At 45.4% G+C, this 23,074-nt stretch overlaps 1 protein-coding gene across 2 annotated transcripts in view; it reads left to right on the plus strand.

Moving 5' to 3' along the window:
• The window catches only part of LOC138180216 (transcription factor hamlet), a 64,615-nt gene that overhangs the window by 6,563 nt on the left and 34,978 nt on the right, over positions 1-23,074 (plus strand). The window contains exon 1 of one of the 2 annotated variants that reach the window (XM_069113828.1): positions 1,426-1,894. The exons of the other annotated variant lie outside the window; for it this stretch is intronic. Within the exon in view, the coding sequence (XP_068969929.1) occupies positions 1,858-1,894 (37 nt within the window). The 5' untranslated portion in view covers positions 1,426-1,857. Of the gene's footprint in view, positions 1-1,425; positions 1,895-23,074 lie in introns of those variants that run through there. 2 annotated transcript variants of the gene reach the window in all.

The raw sequence follows: 23,074 nt of genomic DNA on the forward strand, positions 1-23,074 counted from the left end.
TCTCGCGGATACCAAGCGGCGCGGCGGTTCGTGAAACAAGTGCTACGTGTACCCGTCATGGAAAGTGTCCTTCTCTCTCGTTGATCGCGCTATCGATCCGGCGCCATTCGTCGCCACGTGTTTTCGGCAACGTGCTTCCGACGATTTCTCCTACTCTTTTAACACGCGTTGCTACCGTCGAAGAAATCTGGACGACGAGATCGAATTGCGACCACCACGATATCGTTACGTAACGCTCGATGTGAAAGTTGAACTTGAGCATGGACCGAGACATAACCAAATTATCAGACAAGAATGTTTATAATCAGTGCACACGTTAGATACTTCGTATCGAACGGCTACAGACTACACGTCAGCAGCAAGAGGCGATAAGCTTCCAGCCGGACAAAGTTGCGATTCGGTGATCTGTATCGTCAGCAAAAGAGACTGCACGCGGTGAACACCTGTTCCTTACCAAGTCACCGTCATTAATGCAAACGATACATCGAGTTTCGAATTTTTAACTCGGCGAAAGACCAAACGCAGCATCCGACAAGCTCATCGACCAGCATCGAGCAGAGTGGCGAGATGTTTAAAATGTTGCACAAGACGCAATCTCGAGGATATCAAAGAAATAATATAATCGTATATTCCTTTATCGAACCTGCCATAAACATCGATAACGTTAATCAAATACAAACATTACGGACACGTGTTTCGCATCCAGAAGTCCGCATGGGAGGTCCAGCGTTGCGTCTGTCGAAAACTTCAAACTGCCACTGACGGACCATTATATCGCTATGTATACCGACAACAGTTTCGCCTACCAGGAATCCTTCAGGATGGATCTAGGCAGAGAAACTAGAACGAGGAGTTTCATCTTTGTTCGTTCATACGCTAGGCTACAGTAGCTTCGGCTAGACGGAGGTTTCGATAGGAGAGGAGCCCGGGAGCGAAGAAACGAGAGGTTGCGCTCTCGTAGGAAGAGAGGAACGCGGTGGAGAGACAGCGGCTGATCATTGGTGGACAGCAGAGCCGGATTGCTTAGGTAGTGGGGAAGCGAGCAGGTCGACTCCGCAGGTGGGGAAGGCCAGGAGGCAGAAGGTGGAAAAGGCGGAGGTGGAGGCGAAGTAATCGTAGTAGTAGTGGCCCGTAGTAGTAGAGTAACACGAAGCAACACGGTCAGGAGAAAGAGGAGAGAGAAAGGGGTGGAAGAAGCGGTGGTGTAAAGGCAGAGGTAGCGGCGGAGCGAAAACCGTGGCACCGAGGGAGAGACGGCAAGAGCAGGGAAAGAGCGAAAGGGTGAGAGGAACGAGAGAGAGAGAGAGAGAGCGGGGGAGGCGGAGGAAGAGAGAAAAAGAGATTGGAGGGAGTGTGGAAGAAGAGGGGGAGGAGAGGCAGAGTCGCGAGGGTGGAGGACAAGGTGGTGGAGAAGGAGGAGACGCGGAGGACAGGAGAAGCCTCCACTGTCGGAGGACAGATCCAACGCACGTCAGGATCCCAGTCGGACGGACTGACGCTGCCGTCGGATCACCGAGGAACCGGGGGACCCGGTGTACCGGAACCCGCGTGACGGAATGGACTCTCTTTGTGCATCCTTCGCAGTGTCCGGCTCGAACCACCACCGAGAATTCTATCGTACTATCATCGATCTGAGTGAACCGGGAAAGAAAGAAAAGGGAGAAGCTTGTGGTATAGACAACGTTTTGATCGGTTTAATCGAACGAACTGTTTCTACGAACGGGGAAGGAGGTTGTTGGATAGAGTGAAATAATTGACAGGATAAAACGATCGTGCATAAACTCGCATGGCTCGGAGGACTGTCAGCGTTCTTACAATTAGTGTTTTGTTTTTGAATTCATCATCCGCCGTGCAGCGATGAGATCCAAGCCGGTGGCTAGAAGATTGCCACAGGGTAAGTAATCTGTCAGCGTGCTTCTCGTCTTCTCGGAGGGTTAACGTTCGATGGTAAATATCGTTTGAAAGTGGATTCCGATATAAAGTTGCTATTTTAATGGTGGAACGATGGTCGAAATTCTATCAGAATACCACGCACGTGGTAGGGTAAATAAAAAAATTTCGAAGCTTCGCGGGGTGTAGTAATTGTTATTAAGTAATTGTCATCAACTTCTCATGTGTTCTAATAATTTGAAATGTATTCTTTATTTTTGAGATTAGACATTGTACGTTCGTAAAAATGACAGAGAGGGAAAAATTTATTTCGTTTTAGTTCTGAAAATTGCTATGTTTAAAACGGCAGGCATTATTAGTTTTTTCCGCGGAACTTACTCGACGAGACTATAAAACTATACCTAAGAACCTATATAACACCGATTCTCAGAACTATCGTATCAAAACGAACTTGTATGTTTGCAGCTCGCGATTTCGTAATGTTAACATCGGTAGTTTGACAATTTTTATTTTTACTAAATTGATCGAGTGGTGAATAGAAAATGTTAAACAGCAAAATGTACATCTCCAATTCCTGTTTCGTTGCCTATAATTTGGACCTGTTTGAGCCTACGCTTCAACCCTGCGCATTTTTCTAAATGGTAACCGTGAGAAGATACGAACTCGAAATCGTAGATTTTCTCAAATTAACGGGAATTCGAGTTTTCAAACTTTAAAATACGATTTTTAAAACGAGCGATAAAACAATACTTCGACGCTCTTCCTTACTACTTGTAAACATTGGACAAACAACGAATGTACTGTAGTTTCGATAAAAATACGACGTTAACGTGTCATTGTTCACAATGGTATCGTTCGTGTCGTTAAAACGACACGGAAAAGAGTAGTAGGCGGTCCTCGCGCTGGCGCACTCGCAACGTCGATATCATTTCTTCTTTTCCTGTATTGTCTAGTCACTTTGCTCGTCCTTCGCCTCCACCTCCTTGATATCTCCTTTTAAAAGTCCCGCCCATTCTTGCCTGTCACCATGTTCGCCAGTCTCTCCATAGTTTGTGAAAATCACGCGAAAAATTGCTGGGGCTTTTCATTCTCAATTTTTTCATGAAAATTACTCAAACCCAGAACGGTACTCCAAATTGTAACTCGTTGAAAAAAAGTCAACAAGTTCGATGAGTTTCTGTGAAACATGGTCATTGAGTGTGTTCACGCACGTATTTTTTTTAACCAAGGGTCAACATTTTGAATAGTTTCGAACGGTCAAAGAACATTTGTCCCATAAGAATGCGGATCGATCTTCCTTTGTTCCACGGTTAACAATGCAGCATCGCTTCGTGTACAAAAGATTCGACCGTACAGCGAGCCAATGTTAATTTATTGTTGTATCTTGAATGGCGGCGCGCGGCTAAATTTTTATCGGAGCCCGTGGATAGGACGATAGGTAAATTGATGAAAGACGGTTACGCGATCACTCGGTCTCCCTTCCCTTCCCTCTCGGTATCCCTACGCGATATTTTGACATTGATAGCTCGTTTTAGGGAACAAAGAGTGTAGGTATTTGTGTCTAAAGTCCCTTACGTTGTTCCATATGTTACTTTGTAAAATCATAGCCGAAAGATTATTCAATTTGGTCGATGAGAAGCTTCGCGTAAGATTCATATTTCATAATAAAAACCGTATCAACTCGAGGAATCCAGCGACGTCGTTGTCGAGAAGTAAGAATTGCCGCTTTGCTTCTCCGGAATGGCTGTCGGGGTGAGCGTTTTGCACGGGGGATGATTTATATCGTGTTCGCGATTTATAATAAAGCTCCCGCTTCCCACGGTCTGCCACGCTCCGACGACGGTAGGCAGTTTCAAGGGATCTAGTAATCTGTAAGACAAAATCCGTTAACGCTTGACTCACGAGTCGACGAAACAATAGACCATCCATCCACGAGCTTACCCTCTGTTTCGCCGAGAACGAACTCGGACGAGACACGAAAGGAAAGAGGTGGAAAAAGGGAGGACTCAGTGGCGTACCAGGACAATTGACTTCTCACCGCGTACTTCTGCTATAACGAACTATACGAAATGCATCTTCTCGTCTACGGTTGCTCGTAAGAATTGCCAACGACGGCGGAAGTTCGGAGTTTACGTCGAAAGGAAAAGATTTCCCGTTAGTCGTTCGATATCCGATCGCGATGGGCTATTGGTTTCTCCGATTCAACATTCGTTGAAGCAGAGTTTCTTCCGAAGTGCATTGTGCTCGAAAACAGACAGGGAATTTTTGAAATTGATAGGAGGCAGAAAGAGAAGAGAGCCATTTCGGGCAAACCGCAGGAATAATCGCGGAATCCACCTACCACCCGTTTCAAAGGCGCATCATCCCATTGAGGGTTGAGTCTAGCCGCGGCACCGGAAGTCGTATCCGAGAGGAGACAAAGCCAACGAAACATACGCACAGAGTGCCGTGGAACGAGGTAGGCAGCGTGGGGGAGAGGTTCTGTTTCATCGGTGCTTTTGTCTCGCATCCTGAGAGAGCACGATTGAATAAAAAGCCTGAATAGATCGGATGATCCTAAGGTAGGTCAGTCCATTCTCGTCTTGCGGGAGACTCCTGCTACCTCCGATCCCACCTCTTCTTCTTCTTCTTCTTCTTCTTCTTCTTCTTCTTCTTGTACCTTGTACAGTGTGCTTCCAACCCCGGACAGTCCCAATTAAAAACGTCTTCCTTCTCGATTCGCTCGACCTACGTGGAGAATAATAAGGTCGCTCGCTATATCTCGGTACGCTGACGAAAATTTCCTGTCGTTTCTGTTATCGTTCAGCTGCTCCGTCAAGAACGGGAAAGTCTCGCGAGGGATGGATTTAAGGATACTTAAGCATTACGTTTCACCGGTGACACAGTATTCCAATAAATTTCTGTCACGTACCTACGTTTTGCATACAAATACAACATATGCATAATACGTTCGAAAGTCACGCGAACAATTCCAAGCAGTTTGAATTTTTCCTAACGATGCCGGCTTGTCGACTAATGAAATGATCACTTCGTGCTACCGAGGTATCGACCGTTATAAGTTAATTAGTCACGATCGTGCTGCCCAGCGATCGAGCAACGAGCCCTTACGGGACGGTGGAAGGAATCGTCGCGAAAGGATAGACGAAGGGGTAGCAGAGAGTGATAATGAAATCGTAGGATACTAATCGGTCGTGACGTCATAGGTTCGGGAAAGTACTGCACGGTTATTGGACGACTGGACGTGATCGATTCGAGCTGTATGAATTAAAATACCAACAATACCCTCTCGAATAACAGCACGCGGCCATGCAAATCCGATAACAGAAAGCACGAACAATCGTCTCTGCTCCTTCTTCGGTTTTCCTCTTCACCCTTTTCTTCCAGCCTCTGCTCCCTCCCTCTAACAACGCTCGGCAATAATTCCGCAAGTCTTCCTTGACTCTTTTCTTTCCGGCTCTCGCCTTCGCCAATTAACGATAAGGCCGCTGTTTGTCATTTGTTTGCCGTTTCCGGTGGAATGCAAACAGGCCGGGGTGAAACAAACACGGCCAATCAGCCGCGACGGACAAACGCATCGAAAGCTACTAGATCCCTCTGCATCGAGCTACGTTTCCACTAGCGATAATACCGATAATTGGTCGTTCAAGGTAGAATTGTTTCCGTGCTGAATTTCCTCGTGCCCTGCGCTTCGGCTAGAACGTTAATCTACGGTATAACGTAGCCATCACGATCCGCGTAAATATTATTGATCGACAAATCTGACAATTTTTCGATCGGGGTTAGGCTCGCGACCAACAAAATTCGTCCTCCGTGTAGGTGTGTAATTTAGGCTTCAGGGTACCGTATGTTGCCATCCAAAAGCACGATCGAGCGATAAGCGTGCCATTGTTGCCGGAGCTGGCTATTGAACGATTAATCATCTAATTAGGCATCCATCGTGCCGTACCGCCGCTATCAGGATTCCTTTCCACCACAACGATCGTTTTCCTGATAAATATCCGTTTCTTACTCATAATCCCGCGCGAAACTTTTGCCAATCCGCCGTGTTTCACGCGTTCTCGTTACCTCGTTCACCATTGGTCGACGTTCAATGAGTAGAAAAATCACGAAGAGTACGCGAATTCTCGATTTGCGAATCGACTGCCGGGCTTCTGCATCGAATCGCGCGGCAGACAGGTACTCGCACAGCGCCTGAATACGACTGACGTGTCGTACCGGCGAGCTACGCGATTGCCTGAGTACTAGAGCGAGCTAAAGTCAACATTTATTCGCCTCGATATTTCGAACCCGCCTGAAAAGGAGCCGTGTCGAATACACTCTTCTTGTTTCTATCCATGCATATGAAAACTTTATTCGAGTGATTTTATTCGATCTGTTGTACTATTTTACTATCATCTCCCTTTTTCCGCCCTCCTCCTATTTCTCTGTTAGATTCACGAAAAGTGACGTAAAGGAAGATAGAAGATGTTGCACGACTTTACGCGTTAAACAAGATACTTTAGAAGCGTAGAACGTAAGTATCGACGTATTGTAACAAAGAAAAGCTGGTACACGACGATGGTACTGATAAATAACGACGTCTACTCGGTTATTTATATGCCGATGCTGTTTCATTCGCTTGATGCTCGGTGAGTTACTTGAATATTCTACCAAAGATCGTTACACAATTATTATATAAGAGGAGATAATACTGGCGACTGTCATCGGTCGTATTTGCGACGGAGATATTGAAACTAAAAAATCTTCCTTTATTTCGACGGTTCTCGGTATGGCATTCACACGCGTGAAGAGAACCAAGGCGAAACGAGCGTTCGGCGGAGGCGTACGTACGCGAAGCCAGAAAGAGTAGAATACCGTAACGGATGAGCACGCGTGTTCGTGCATGAACTTTCATACATTAAGAGCTATCCTCGTCGTTCTTGTCTTCTGCCGTAACGAACGTCCACTCTTCTCGGTTTCGCACGATTTTTTTAACTCTTCGTTGTCACGGCGAATAACGTTGATTTTATCCCATGTTCGCGTAAAGATCGAATGCATTTTGTGCGTGGAAAGAAAAGTTTTTAGTTGGCCGGCGGCATTTATAACTTTGAAATGCATGCACCAACCGGGGACATGCAACGCGAGAATCACGAAGATAAATCGATAGGACATTAATTAATGTCGAGGACACTTGGTCGAGATGATATGAACGTACATTCAGAAGCGAGTTCACGATTGCTGGAAGGGTGAACTCGGGCCACTTTCTCGAAGTGTTCGCGTGTCTAGCATTGTTTTACGAGACTCATTTCCCGCAACGTCATTCCACTACCACCAGCGCTTTACTCCCGTCAACGTTACCATCACTTTTCGCTGGTCAGTTCACAATCTCGGCTTCCATTGAACTGGGCCAGAGTTCTAGGATTATAATCGATCTGACGCCTCCTATGACTCGTAGAAAAATTAGTAACCGATAGCATAAATCGTCGCGCCGATTCGTCCCACCACTGATCGCGTAACATTCGAGGGTTAATATTCTTATGGATGTCGTCGTAGAGATAAATGGCGAAATATAGATGCGCGGTAGGTAAAAATGCATTAACGGTTCTCTCGATATAAAATGTAAAACATGGGAGTATAATTCGCGGGTACCACGAATGTGGTGTAATTTAGACGTAACATTCTTTTCGCTCGCAGATAACTTTAACAACGTGGGCCCTAGTCTTCCATCAGATAACAGTCTAATGAATCTAGTATTAAAGGGAATCGAATTCTCGATAACGTCAAGCGCCTCCCCCTGTTCCGTAACATAATAACTTCCATTCTCATTTCCTTGGTGTCCAGCGTAAGCGTAAGATTTTCCTGATGACAATCGGCTTTCGACCATGTACTCGGCTCTCGTGCAACGCAAAAGTGTCCCTACCGAGGAGAGTACACCGGTCACACGAAGAACCTGCTCGGTGTTAGTTGGACTGAGAAGTAGGTAGTCGATGTAGGAATGACACGACCGGTTATCTCAGTGGCCACGCGATATTGTCATCAGGGGTAGGAGGGGATAAAAGTAGTTAGCGAGAAGGAAGGAGAAAGGGGTGAAAGAAGGAGCAAGATGAAAGAAGGGGAGTGAAAGGTAGTGGCGGAAAAAATGAAGGAGGAAGGACAGGGAGAGGGAGAGAGGACGCGATAAGATCATCTTACCACCCCCTGGCATAAGTCGACAGTGGCCTTTCCCTGCCCTGACCAACCCCCTCCGTGACTCGACGGAGACCATTTCAACGATAGCACACACAACCTTACTCGGGCACCGCGTTATCTCGCACGCGAATTAGCTCTACAGATTTCCTTTTTTTCCTTCTCTCTCCTTCTACCCTTTTCCTTCCTTCCCTTCTCGGTTCTTCTATCTTTCTTCCTCTCCATACTCCCCTCGTTACCTTCCTTTTCCTTCTGCTTTCCGTGTTCTACGCCTCCGTCTTCGTCTCCCTCGCGCTGCCACTTCTAGTCGGCGACGCTGCGACAACGCCGAAGGAGGAAAACCTCTTACACACGACACACGACACATCGCGCACGACCACCACCCCCTACCCTCCAGCACGTCTATCGCATTAGCGCGCTGCCACGTTGTTGCTGCACCACGTTGTACCGCATCGGCTACGAAATGCATGACGTGTGCGTAGGTATGTGAATTTTCATTGGAGCAGGACCGACGCATAATTTTGCATAAACCAGCTTGGATCGTAATGACTGCGAGGCAGGCGATTAAATTACCGCTCGCTCGCGGTTAAAGAGAAACGCTTATCCCCGGTTGTCCTTGTCGAGCCAGGAACACCTCGTGCCCCGATCGCTCTTATTCCACCTGGAAAAAGAAGTGGTCGCCTGGTCGATCGTAGATCTTGTTTAGACAGCTTCGAAAGATTTATCGATAACCACACGATTTTACGATCATTCCCTGGTCACAGCCAGTACAATAGTTGTGGCTGTATCCCGCTGTTTGTGTATCACGACGCCAGACACTTCGGCTTTTACGATGCTTAAAAATTTACGCGCGCGAGGATGATGTTACGCAGTTTTTCGAGATTGACAGCCTTTTGCTTTTAAAATCGATACGTTTGTATTCGATTAATAAACGATCTTTCTTGTGCTCCGTACCAATAGCGTATTTTTTTCGTATCTTAATGGTACCTCTCTCCCTCTCTTTCTCTCTTTCTCTCTCTCTCTCTGGTTTCTTAGTGCCACTTCTACCGCAATATAGTACATTCCGCATTATCTCAAGTATGTGGTTTATTACCCCTCGATGATCTCACGGGAACGAGATGACACGGAAAAACCTCTAAAACGAAATGCCATGCTCGCTCGCTCGAAAATTCTTCTCGTCTCTTTTTCTGCCAATTCACGCGTCTCCCCTCGCTTTCGTCGATCTTCTAACCATCCAGAGGAATATACCTCGCGATATTTAAACCAGCGTATAGTGACAGAGGAAAGAATAAACACGTATACCGAGAAACATGTTGCCATTTCAAGGCACGTACGACTGTTGCGTCTATTTTGTCCTCCCAGAGGTACGTGCACGAGGCTAATGCTCCTCTGGCAAGGTGGATACGTATGCGCGGTGGAATTCAATTTGGTATCAGTACAGGCTTCGTTCAGAATTTCCTTCGAAACGAAATACGTATTTATTTCAATGAGAAGCGTCTAGGTTCATCGTTACGACGCGCGGTGTGCAAGAACTGCTGTCTAACCGAGGGAGAATCACAATTTTGATCATTTTTTGTTGGACAATTTTTTATCGAAAGATTTCACGATATCTAGAAATCAATCGTTTTATTAAACACGTTCACGCGGAAGATCAGTTTCTTGCGAACAAGAACATTGCCCCTGAGAAAGAGTCCACTTTATCGAGTAACTTATACAAAAGGGAGTTCATTATCTTCTTCAGTGGACTTGGAGATGTCTTTCGGCTTCGAATGTCTTTCTACGCCACGTTTCTATTCTTCCTTGAATGGTGGTCTCCTTATCTTTACGAGAGATTCGCGGACCGCTCTTTCAATTGAATTCCGCTCTGGGAATCGTGATCACCCGCCTCTCGCAGTTTCGCTCACAGACTTCGTGCGTGTTCGCACACATCACCGTATAACCCAACACATCGGCAGACCGTGTATTTTCGCACAAACTCGTTCCAACCCTTGAACGTACGTGTGCCCGTTTGAAACCGTGGGTGTATGTGTACCTGTACGACGAAATACGTCAATGCCAGTACATGGAAGTTTATTTATGTACACCAGGTCGCTCGTGCATGGTATTTGTACGCGTCACAAGTATTTACCTACACGCGTGCTTCTGGATTCTTGCGTGGGCACACAATTACGTAAGTCCATCCATGTATACATGGTTCTCTCGTTTGTTCTCTGCTTGGGAACGGGCACTACGAGACAAAAACTGGCAGTTCGCAAGAGACAGACGTGGGTAGGAGGTAAGAAAGAACAAGGAAGGAAAGGACACGGAGAAGAAGAGCGAGGATCAGCTTGTGGCGCGAATCAGGTTTAGGACTGTGTCAAATGACACTCTTGCCAGGACACAACGATGGTCTCGAAAATCCTCGTACCAACACCTCTTTCTTTCTCTTTTTTTTTTTTTTTTTGCCACTTGCTCGAAACCGTGATGGGACGTTACGAAGGATTCGTGCAGGTCGTAGGTCCCGTGGGAATGAAGAAAGTACCGTGAGCCAGAGCTCCATCGCCAGATTACACGGTCCTATATGCTTCACTTTCTTTCTCTTAATCTTTACATCTTCAAACATATTTTGCACCGTGTTTGGACAATATTGAAATACAAGGAGTGGTGGGAGCGAGCTTCGACAATCGTAAGTCGTTGATTTCTTCAGGTTGACAATATGGAAGAATGGAAAATAAGCTTGTCAAGATCTTCCGTAATATTTTTTTCTGTAGCGTAGAGTGAGATGAACTAATATAGAGTGGAAACGAAGAAAAAAATATGTGACTCGAAAGGGACACGTGTGGACGTCCTCATAGGACACATGTAGAACATTACGTAATCGTAAACCTCGAAGGATGTGGGCGGGATCTTCTTGCAGAAGCAAGTAGCCGTGTCTCGCGCGTGTTCAACCGATCAGCCGGACAGAACCTAACTAATCGAGCGGCACATCCGAGCAGATGTTGCCATCTTCCACGGACAACTGTCCGGTCGACGTTTTTTGATTTTATCTGAGCATCGTTAGCTGCTTCCTGAAAGTAAAACGACGTTGGATATTCCACGAATCCTCGAGGTATTGAAAAATGAACGTGCAAGGAACGTCGAACTCTGACGCATGTTTGCTCGGTGTAACAAATGTTGTATTAATTTGCCCGAAGAATAATGGTTGTCATTTGAACGTCTTCTTTTGATATAGTCATTCATCAGGCGAACATAGTTTCATATTATGTCACGCGACACTGTCAACTGTCAAGCGTGAATGTAAGTGAATGGCGCGAAGCGGGCGGACATGTGTGAAATTAGCTTAATCTTTCAGCTCGGATGACAATGGTGATACAAACGTGGTCCGTGTACGACACGTATCGTTCGGTATACAGGGTGACAAATCTCCCCCCCATAGACATCTCTCTCCCGGCACTGTCTCCACCCCGTGTAAATACATTAGAGGATGATCCTTTCATTGGCGTGGACCACTTCGGAAATTTTGTTATTCATTGACTGTATGTAACATTACTTGGTCGAGCCAGCTTCTATCTTTTTAATATAGCGAAACTGGTAACTTGGTATAGATCAATGAAATACCATCTAAATACTTTATGTTAAATTATGATAAGATCAGAGTTAAAGCAATCCCAAACGTTAATGGACAGGCTCGTGTCACGTTATCGCTTAGGAGAGGACAAAAAGGAGTTAATAAATTTTTACGATCGTGATTCTACGCCGTTGACAAACAGATATCGGTGGGGCCGTAATTTAACAATGAGCCAGCTGGCGCGTGCTACGGGGGAAAGGTTGCGACCCCTAATGTAGTTATATAGTGTACTTTCCTGCACGCAGACACACGCGTCCGGGCACGCATACACGCGCGGAATCTCACGCGGTGCGAACGACAATAAGCAGGGATGCCTCAGCCCCTTTGTCACGGTGGTTCTCGCGTCAATGCGCATTCAATCTTTCGCCCGTTTTATCATCCCTCTGTCTCGCCTTCTCTTCTTGGCTTCCCTACTTTACGTCGCAAAACGGCAACACCACGAGTCACCTCTTCATCCGACTAATTGAGTTGTTCGCGCTTTTCAGGGGCGAGAAATATGCTTTTCGGAAACAGGCCACGAACGTATCTGTCGCAAAATTCATGACCTATAATTCGCCACTTGCGTTCTGCAGTATTATAAAGAAAATCAGTAATTAAAAAATAAAGAACCAATTCCTGGAAAATAATATATATTACGATATAAACTTTTACGGCTTCAGCCATAAACATTTTAGACGATGGTATTCTATAACGCAGTCAGTGCTTCCCTTCTGTGTATTTACTATTTATATTTTATCTAGGAGCAATAAATACGTCATTGACTTTTTTAACAGAATATTATTTTGATTGCAATTTCAGAATAAATCTAGGTACAATGTAACAAGATTCATTCAACGGTACACAAAGAAAGAAAGAAACAACGGTATTACATTTTTCTCTATTGTTGAGCAGCGTGTCTGACGAACGAACCTTGTCTGGTTCGTGTCACATTTTCCTCTTATCCCACGAGATATCTCCGTGATTTATTCTTCTGTAAGGACCTAAGTCTTATCCTCCGCAGCCCATTCGACACGTATGAATAATTGGGTCGCGGAATAATTCCATCCGATCCCACCCCGTCCAGCGCATTATGTTCTATTCGTTCTATCCCCGCCAGATTCTCCGACAACCCGCCCCCGAACGTTATGATTAAGTAATAAAACATTTAGGCCCTTCTCCCGCGACCCCAAACTGAAAAACATCCCTCGATACTGCTTATACATCTCCATACGACCGGTCGACATGTGACTTCGCACGTATGCGCGCACGCGAGTACTCACACAAGTATATTTGCGAATACATACGTATACGGACGGGAAAGGGCGTGACGACAGATGCAACGGAACATATCTACCCTCCGTTGGGCGTTTCAGATTCTCTGCTGATTTTTTCTCTTCTTTTTCCTTTTCGTCGTCCTTCGTTCACGATCATAGATAGCGTCGTTGCGCCGAGCATTTTCAGACTTAGATCCCGATCGTAATTTACGGTTAGACCATGCCAATCTAGCTGCCTCCATTGTTGGCTGTGGGCCATTGTTTATGAGAAACATGCGCTTCCGGAATAGTGGTAAATGCCTCTCGATACCGAGAATCGGGAAAGATTGCATAAATTGGTTTGTAGAAAGTCGACGAACTAGTTCCGCTTGAAAGTCAATATAACTGGTTACTTTCTTATCAACGCTAGTTGCATAGTTCTTTTCGATGAGAGAATACGTGAGAAATTGGATACTCTTCGGGCAGCGGAATTTTTCCGAAAAGCATCTGGGAAATTTTTCCAATTCGATCGTTCCAACATTTCGTCAGGCAAGCGTTATTGGCTGAAGCGTCGCGAGCAGCTCTCTGTTGCGTGTACCGGGCCAATGGCACGAGCAACCGGATGCTCGTGCTTCCACCCTTGATTTATCGGTCCTTCGAAGCTCGCGGATTGCCCGTAATTCCAGTTATTTCGTCCTAATCCGAAAGTTCGTTCCTGTCCAGTTACCGAGATTCCGCCCACCCTTCGAACTTCGAAGCGCGATTTCTTTCCCCATGTCTTCTGCTGCCTCGAGCAAATTCGTTTCACCCCGTTCGCGTTTATATCTACCTTCGCTTCACCCTTAAATTGTACTTTCCGCCGAAATTGTGCCGACTATTTACGAGCTGTCTCATCGAAATGCTCGTCGACGGAAATTGAAATGTTGATGAGCTACCGGGCTCTGGAATTTGAAGTTCATTTCAGGAAACGAGTCGACTTTAATTGCGTTCCATTATCGACAGCCGACGAAGGATGAAAGATTGTGCCGCGATGAAAATGATAGATACGTTGCGTATGATAATTATCAACATAAGTTTCATCTATTTTTTTTTAAATTCGCTTTTCCTTATAATCCGTTTCTTCCGTTTTACTGATCAACAGAGATTGTAAAATGATAAAATAGAAGGATCGTACGTTAGAACATTTTTTTCTTAAATAGATTTTTTGTAAAATCAGTCGCTATATGCCAACGGTTATTTTTCGCCGGGACCCCAGGATATCCAGTTTCTTCGTTGAGGAAGACTTCTTCAGGTCCCCTGCTGATCTCTCGTGGGCGGATCCCCCTTCTTGAAGGTACACGCGACTAGTTACGATAACCTGAAAGATCGAATACAATGGCATACGGTTACCAACATCTGACCTCGCTCACAATGTCGTTATTAGAATATGAATGCGGCTAAAACTCGCGTGTCTTAACGGCACGCGACGCATTTCACTACAATTCGACTTTCGAGATCCTCAAGTTTTTGCATCTGTCGTCGAATTATTTTGGTGAATCGAATATTTGTAGGAACGAAAGATAAGAGAATATCGTTAAACTCTCAAGGAACAAACTCAAGAGGCGTCTTTTATTGTCTCCTTTGTAAACGTTTCACAGCTCTAGAGGCGAGAGCCGGAGATTTTCGTCGCGGTCTAAGGAAATTGTCACCAGTCCTTCGACGACGGCTGACCGTGCGAAAAACAAACACGCCGGAAGTTTTCCCGGCGCACGAAAGAAAATGCAATCAGCAAAACGGCAGATAGTGGCGTGATCGGTGTGGCGCCGTGCCGTCACTTCCGGCGCGGACGATAGGCTGACGCATAATTTCCGGTCCGAGGCTCGAGGATCCATCGATCAAACACTTTGGAACTCGAAGAAGCTACAAAGTTCCTGCAGAGATATCCGAACGTTCTCTGTGTCCTGCTTGTTCTCGTTAACGCGATCGATTCGTATAGCGGTGTTTTACGAAAAACGACCCCTTCGAGACGAGACGATGGAAAAAAGAAGGAAAGCAAGGCGCGTACATCGAAACGTATATCGGATACTTTTTCTTCTTTTTTTCTTTCTAAACGTTCGTTTATCTTGTTTACCATTTTCCAAAAGCATTACCGATCGTGAGGTTAATAAAACCGATCGTTTCGGTTTCCCTTTTACAAACGAGTATTTTATTGGTCGATGTTATTGACTTAGGATCTGATATATAGCCGCGTCAAGAAAGGAGGCTTTTTTCGGTGACGAAGAAAAAAATATACGTTTCCCTGACTTATCACCGTCTCGTGGAGATGTTGCGCTCCTTTCGGCGACTCGTAGCTCGCTTTACGGAGCTGCGCGACCCGGAGGCGGTAATTATTTGGAACCCTTTGATGGACGTCCTCTCTGACTACGTTCGTCTCTGCAGTCTCAGGTTGCTCCATAAAGAACTCGGACATTCATTGGCCCGCCGAGCTACTGTGTCACCGAAGAGTCGAGCACCACGACCTCTCAAATTCGAAGCTTCATTTCACGCCTGCCTGCCGCACAACTGCGCGGCCAGCATCACCAGGAGTCCTGCGAGTCCTTCGCATAAATCATCGAGCGATACTACGGCCATGAACGTGACTCAATCACCAGACAGTTGCGTTCGCCACGATACTTGGCGTTTGCCCCAAAATATTTTCGACCGTATCGTCGGTGGCGACGACTAAATTTTCCTATCTCGACGAAGGCGGATGTCTGTCTATCTGAGAACGACGAGATTTCTCATCCTACGATTAAACATTAATTCTGTTATAATCGTTTAAAATGTAAACCACTTCCATCGAATTGATCACGTTGGCGACGTGCGATTACCGATAAGAAAAGGAAACCATTCGAATGAAACGGAGTTGGAGAAAGAAGAGAACTCGACGAAATTGCACTCGACGAGTAACAGGAAGCCACACGATATCTCCAGACAATGCGCGTCATCAGGGGAGTAATCAGGAAACCGGACCGATGTCTACCAAGATCCCGGATGTCATCGACTGTGGCCTCTTCAATTTTATCTGGCACAGTGCATACAAGGGCTACGAGTATCTCCGAAGGCTTCTCGGAGTACAAGCCGGTGCTTCTTTATCTCGTTGAGTTGTTTAGGCTGCTGGAGCCCTCGTGACACATTCAAGAACATCATACGAGGAATCCGACTATCCCACGCTGCACAGGTGGTCCAAGGATTAGAGGTTCTCTTTGGAGCGATTCATTTAACTGCGAACCGGCCTGGATTATCATTCAACCGTGTTTGCTTTAACCTTTTCAAAATATGAACACTTCCTGTGACTATACTGTACTCTAATACAAGACACGATTACATTGTTACGATCGTTTTACTTTAGCGGCAGGTGACATTCGATTGTTGGACCTTGATCAACAGACTCTCTCGATATGATCTGTCTTCGAGGCTTGCAACTTTGAGCTTTGTGTATCGATTCAACTCCGTACGAAAAGTATCGATAAACTGCGCATCAACGAACGATATCTCCGATTCTGATTCAGATATTAAGCGTCGATAATTTTACGATCATGCACCAAATTACATTGTACACAAATCTAATTGCACCGCGAGCTACTGACACATTCGCCTCGCTATCATATCTCGCTCATTAGTTGCCATTACCGTACGTTCTCGGTGTCATAGCAACTTGCGGTTACGACCACGTCACCGCGATACGATTTATCTTCCGGGTCCAGATTCTTCTCCGGTAAACTTTATCGCAACCGTCGCAACTCGTTAGACATCTTTCGGACGACCATACCGTTTCGAATAAATTTTATTTCGAACTTCTTCTTTCCTGTCGACGATAGAATTCTTTATGAACGATAGAAAAATGCTATAATACCGGTAAATCAATCGTTACACAAGAATTCTTTTTTCGGCTAATCTATGACACACGCGTGAGTGACGTAACACCGTACGACAGGTGTTATCAATCATCCAAGTAAGCGTCATTCGATGAATTTTCGAGTGAACAGCGGATGGAGTACTTATGTCAATTTCGTCGTGTGTTGTTCCGACATGATAATGACAAAGGGTGGCCGAACAGATAGAATCAGATAACGCGAACGTGTCGTCACCTCCATTCGATTTCCAGCGAAAACATTTTCGGCTGATTCCTCAGTAAATACTTGGGCGCTATGCATGCCGTTGCTGTATCTTTTGTACCGGACACACCTGATTCTAAGTGTGCCTCTAACAAAGTGTCTAAACTTCAAGTACGAACCTTTCAACTTTTACTTGGCCGATGACCGTTGTCTTTCAACATGATATTCGAGGGCATTCGTAAGTAGCGATCTATCGATAAATGTTTTCCGATTTCAAATATATTTATCGTTGTAAGATACTCGAACAAGATATTTCTATAATTTCATTGCCATGGAAAAGAAGTGCTAGATATTTTGAGAATGATTTTAGAACGATTTTCGAGCTTAATCGCGACCGCTGTTCCGCGTTTGAAAACGTGATTTCCGCCGTTAGAGCGTAGAACAAAGAAAAGAAAAAAGAAAAAGAAAAAGAGGGTTACGGTTAGGGTTACGAAAGAAGAGAAAGAGAAGAAGAAGAAAACCGAGGAGTGAAGAGACGCAGAGAGTGGAAGAGATAGAAAGAAGCAGAAATGTAATTTGTGTCGTTTCTTGTTCGGCGAACTTTACCAAGTGGCCATTTGCCTTATCGACGCTCACCCTCTATCGTTCCTCCTTCTCGCCTTGCTCGTTTTTTTTTTTTTTTCACTCTCTGCCTTCTAGTTGGCTCGAGTCGTCCTTGCCAGGAAGAGAACAGGCCGCGGCACGCAATCTGTGAAAGCTACTCGCATGCTTTCACTGCGTTTCGACGTGGAAAGAAAAAAAAAGTCCTCCATGGGCATCTTGATAATAGGAGGAAGAATTATGCCGATAATCGCCGCACTAGATGATCGCCGATTAGGTCTCAGCACGATGCCCTACATTCTTTTCAGCCGTCTATTCGACGGTCTGCTTTCGACTTAATTCGTCGCGTCGCATTCCACAAGCCCTTTCAACACGATTGAAACTTTTATTCCAGTCGGTATGTCTGTTTCGATTCGCGTCCGCGTAGTAAAAACGTCGCAGAAAAGTAAAGCCGTGGAAAGTAATTAATTTTCTGAAGGGATAACGAACGTTTTCCTGTTCTATGTAGTAACTCGTTCGTTAGTCGCATGAGTTATCGAACGACGCTCCGATTGGTGAAAGTTTTCAAATCCAGCGGTAATCTATATAAGTATAGATTTTCGCGTAGTCGACGTCGTTAAAATAAATTCCAATTGATCGTTTCATTGATAGGGAATCGGGGATATGGAAAATCAGGTGTCTTTCGATTTTTTATATATATGTACTAATCTTCGACTGTCTGCGTTATCCGTCGCATCAAACGTTTATTTCGGGCTTGTTAAGACATATCCCGATCGCACAGATAGAACCACCCGTCTATCGGATACGATAAGATTAGCCAACTCGTGATCGATTTAGAAACTAACGAACCGAGTTCGCTAATTGCGAAGATGCTCGCTTTTGGAGAATTATCAAGCAGCATTTCACAAACCGACGATTGTATTTTTACTATAACTGCGACCCAAGCGAATAAAAATGATCAAACATCGAATTTCCGTGTCACATCAAGGTAGCAGAAATTACGTGGACCAAAGACTTGCATTTTTATTTTTATTGTCACGGTTGCTCGTTATCGCTGATAATCGCGCAAGAAGAGAATCGTTGACGAATTGTACGATGGTTCGTAATCGTTTTCTTTATGCTATCCGAGAACCGTAAAATTTAGTAACTAATTAAAAATAACAATTTGATAAATATATCGCACGATATAGAAAACGTGAAATGTCCGAACGACGCGGTTACCACCATCGCCATCTTCGGCTCGAGACGAATGAATAAAACCTTAAAGGCGTTCGAGATGTCGTAGGGGTTGATGTCGGTCGCGGGGCTGTCGGGGGAGAAAAATGAGTGAAATCCATTAGAGGGGAGATTCCATAGCTGTGACCTGTGTCGATCGACGCTCACAGCCGTGGCGGCGTGCGCGAGTGCGACATCGTCCCGTGTCTGCACACGCGTACGTATGAATTGTAAGTCGATGGGAACTCGTATGTACGGTTGACGCATGGGAGTTTGTCACCGCGGCGTAGTTTCGTGTCCCAACTGCAGCGTCACGTGCATCGCTAATGCGTTTTTCGACTTCTACCCATCGAGAGAAACGAACGACTCCGGTTACGTGAATCGAAAACGGAACGACTCGTATTTGCCGAGGAAGAAACGAGAGCACGATGGGTGGGCGGTGTTTTGTATAGGCTCGCGTACAGCTTTATCTATGTTTGTTTAAGGAGAAAGAAGCTCGTAAAGAGTTGGAGTTTGCGCGCGCGCCCTGGCCACCTCTAGCGCAGGGGCCATCCGTAGAAAGCATTTTGATGGAAATGATCGTAAAAATAATTGCTTCTCAATTGTACGATAATACGTACGAGTGGATGGTTTATTCTAAGAGTCTCGAGTATACAAACGTACGTAATAAAGTTTGAAACGTGACAGATTCGAACGGTGTCGTTCGATACTTTGTTTATCGTAAAAGTCGCCTCGGGGAAAATTAGTGGCCTTCGATGAGTGAGAACTGATAATCGTTAATTATTTATCCAAAAGAGGACTTTCTTCGACGAATTTCCCGTAAAATTTACAAACCGTGGCGTTTTTCTGGTCGATAATATAGACACTTGGTCGCGTAGTAGATGCGTATCGCTGTCCTTGAGAATCTCAAGCACGAAACGAAATCGTAAACGGAGCATATGCGTCCATTGGTGACAGAACAATCGGCAACGATTACACCCGTCGTAAAGACAATCGATCGCCACGGTCCAGTCGGCTCGTTGCACTTGCAACAGGCATCGTGTACAAGTACACTCGGAGCGGTACGAATATTATTATTCGTGGCCGCGTGTTCGACCAATCGAATCATTGTCTCTGGCCTGGCTACGTAATAATTCCGTTCCTCCTTCTCTATGTCTCTCTGTTTGGACATGTGGTGCCTGTTTCTAACGAGATGATATGGTCGATCAGGACTTCCTGAACCACCATGATCCCTTTCCTCCCCCAACAGCGCTACTCGAGCCTCTCGCAGCTTTTCTTTTTTTCAAAGGGCCGATCGTCGAGTCGTTTTGTTCCGGTAATGCGACGATTGTTGGCGCGAGCCTTGAAACAAAAACGCGGCCGAGCCATCTGTCGAGCTCGATGAACGCGTGTGCGTGAGTGAGAGGCAGGGAGGGAGGTAGTTGGATAGGGCGAACGAGAGAAAGAGACGAAATGAGCGAAAAACACCGACGAGAGGAAAGAGAATGGAAGAAAAGAGCATCCGCAAATGCGACCGAGGGATTGTTTTCTAGTGGCTCGTCGTTTAACCCCTCCAATCTTCTCCTCGCGACGAGAGCTGCCCCCGTCTCGACAGGGTTGTCGATAATATTCTTTAACTCTGTCGGTCCTTATTCCGTGTCTCCTGGAATACGCATCGTTGCTTTTTTTTATCCAATTTTTTAGATACGTTGAAACATATTTTAAAGTCTATTGATTAGGTACATTGATTTCGTCGAATTTCAACGACATTGTTTTACCGGGAAATCTAGAGATTCTTTAACAGAAGCTACAATCGAAACTTTTGTGATCTAAATCGTGCAAGTCGGCGCGGGCCAAAATTTACGAGACACCCAGTAGGTGGTCGATCCGTAGCCAACACGCACCCCGCATAACGCGTAAATGCGGCGTGGTAGCAGGGCCGTGGATTCTAGCAATTACACACCCTCAAGTACCCTTAGAGACGGGTCCCCATTAGGATGAGAGCCGAGGGATGTTTTAACGCGGCGTGGCTCGATTTTCGAAATCGCGAGTAGTACCGATCGCCGCGACTGCGCCATTACTCTCCTCCTCCTCGAAATTTCACGTCGGCTTTTTACGATTCTCGTCTAAACGCGTTCTAGATTGCAATTAACATTTAGTAGAGCAAACGGGTTAATACGACGATGAAGACTGTAAATAACCGCTCGCCAACGTCACTTCGTATTCACGAGATACGAAGTTCGTTAAAACTCTGTAATGCGGTAAACCAAGCAATAGGGTAAAGTCGAAAATGTAGCAAAAAGCAGACATCTGTTTATATCGTGTTGTCCTAGCCTAGTGTCGAACAAAAACGAGAAACCCTCTCTGAGTGCTTCGCTATGTAAGCTATTTCGCTGAGCAGTGGGTATCGGACATTGGCATCGTTATATCCAGGTACACGTTCGCGATATTCCATCTCTCTCTCTCTCTCTCTCTATGTATATACATATATACACATACATACATACATATATATATATATATATATATATATATATATATATATATATATATATACATATACAGATATTACACGAGCACAGGCATGGTTGGAAACGATTAATCGTCCACGTCGAGACGTCATTGCCATCTTTGGTCGCTTAATCGGAAGTCTCCTTGAGTCTCGGGGGAGTACGTGGCGTCGACGTAATCGAACTTCGGTATCGCTGCTCTCTGACCAACAGTCAAAACTTTGCCCGCTGAAAAGAAAGTTCCGAGGGAGCGGAGGAAAGTCCGATGAAACTCCGAGACCACCGTCGACTTCGTTGCTCGCCGCTTCAATTTCTGAGAGAGCTCTGTGGCTTCGTCCACGTTCCCGAACGATGAATGTTAATGATCGCGGGACGTTCGGAGGAGTAGAAGGGATCGAAAGTTACCTACCCCCCTATGGGAGATCTCGAGTTTTCCTGTCAAAGACATTCCGAGGAACCGTATCGAGATTTCGCGTGCAATTCGGCCGTTGGCTATATCGAACGAATCCATCGCCGGGTGTCGTGGGTTCGATGAAAAAATGATCCGTGTCAATCGACGCTACCGTGCATGCGCGAAAAGCGTCAATAGGTATTCGCGCGGTGCCCATGACACAATAATCAATTTTTTAACGCCTGTGCCACTATGCTGATCGGCCATGGTCGACAAGAGTCATCTGAATGACAGAGCTTGATCAAAGGGCCAAGCCAGGCGTTTGATGTCTGACGCACGCAGTACCATTTCAAACCGTCCACCACTGACTGAATTCAAATTCACGATCGAAGTTGAATTTCCATAGGACAGCGTCTGGCTGCCGGATAAGCTTTAACAAATATTTTCCACTGGCTTGTTACGGATACTGTTTTTCGATGCACAACGTCAGGATCGCATATTATTCAACGGTTATTCGTTTGGTCGAAAACTAGTCATAGGCCATAGTCATTCTATGTACAACAGCACCAGGGGTTAGGTTTCCAGGAGCACGCGAGGAATATTTTTAATAAAAGTTATCGCGGCTTGGAGACGTTCTCAGTATCCAGGGAGTCGCAACCCCTAGGCTGGCAACGACTTCGAATTCGTATTTGATGAGCGTTCGTTTCGAATCGGCGACGAAATTGAATCTCTTCGCGCTTCCGGCACGTGGGTGGCGAATTTTTTATTCGCGCCAGTTCGATTCGCATCAGTTATTTACCGACTCGGTTGTTCTTCCTTCGGTGGAGCATCGAGTGTCGACGCGATCAAAATCGAATTAGAAGGATGGAAGGAAGAGCTCGTTTCTTCCCCGGTGAACAATTACGGATGAGTTATAGATTCCCCGTTATTGGCTACGAATCTTCGAAAGAGAAGACGATTTCTCACGCCTCGAACCAAATTGCTCGCGATTGTGCCGCAACTTTTATAATCGAAATTTTTCGGGGAAGTCGGCGACGGGTTAACCGCAGACAATACTTGACGAGTAGCTGTTACGAGAAGCACGAATCTTGAGAATGAAAAAAATAACAGAGAGGAGCCCCCTCGTTGATTTTTTGCCTTTTCCACTTTTTGTGCTTGACAAAAATCTGAAAAGGGTGACTTGACTTTTCGACCCTGGTGTCGAGTACCCTATGCCGTTTTCGCAAGAGTTATAGTTCGTAGGTACGTAAAGTCTAGGTAACAGTAGAGCGTAAAGGTTCGTTGTACCACCACTGTTCTAAAAAAAGAACGGTTTACATCGAAAAGTTCGTTCGAATCTGATTAGAAAGTACATGTTGTTTAAAATCTGCAAGTTTTCAAATAGTCAAACTTTTGAATGCCAACGTGTC

Source organism: Bombus flavifrons, chromosome 5 (genome assembly GCF_040668555.2).
Source record: "Bombus flavifrons isolate JBK064 chromosome 5, iyBomFlav1_principal, whole genome shotgun sequence".
Classification (NCBI taxonomy): domain Eukaryota; kingdom Metazoa; phylum Arthropoda; class Insecta; order Hymenoptera; family Apidae; genus Bombus; species Bombus flavifrons.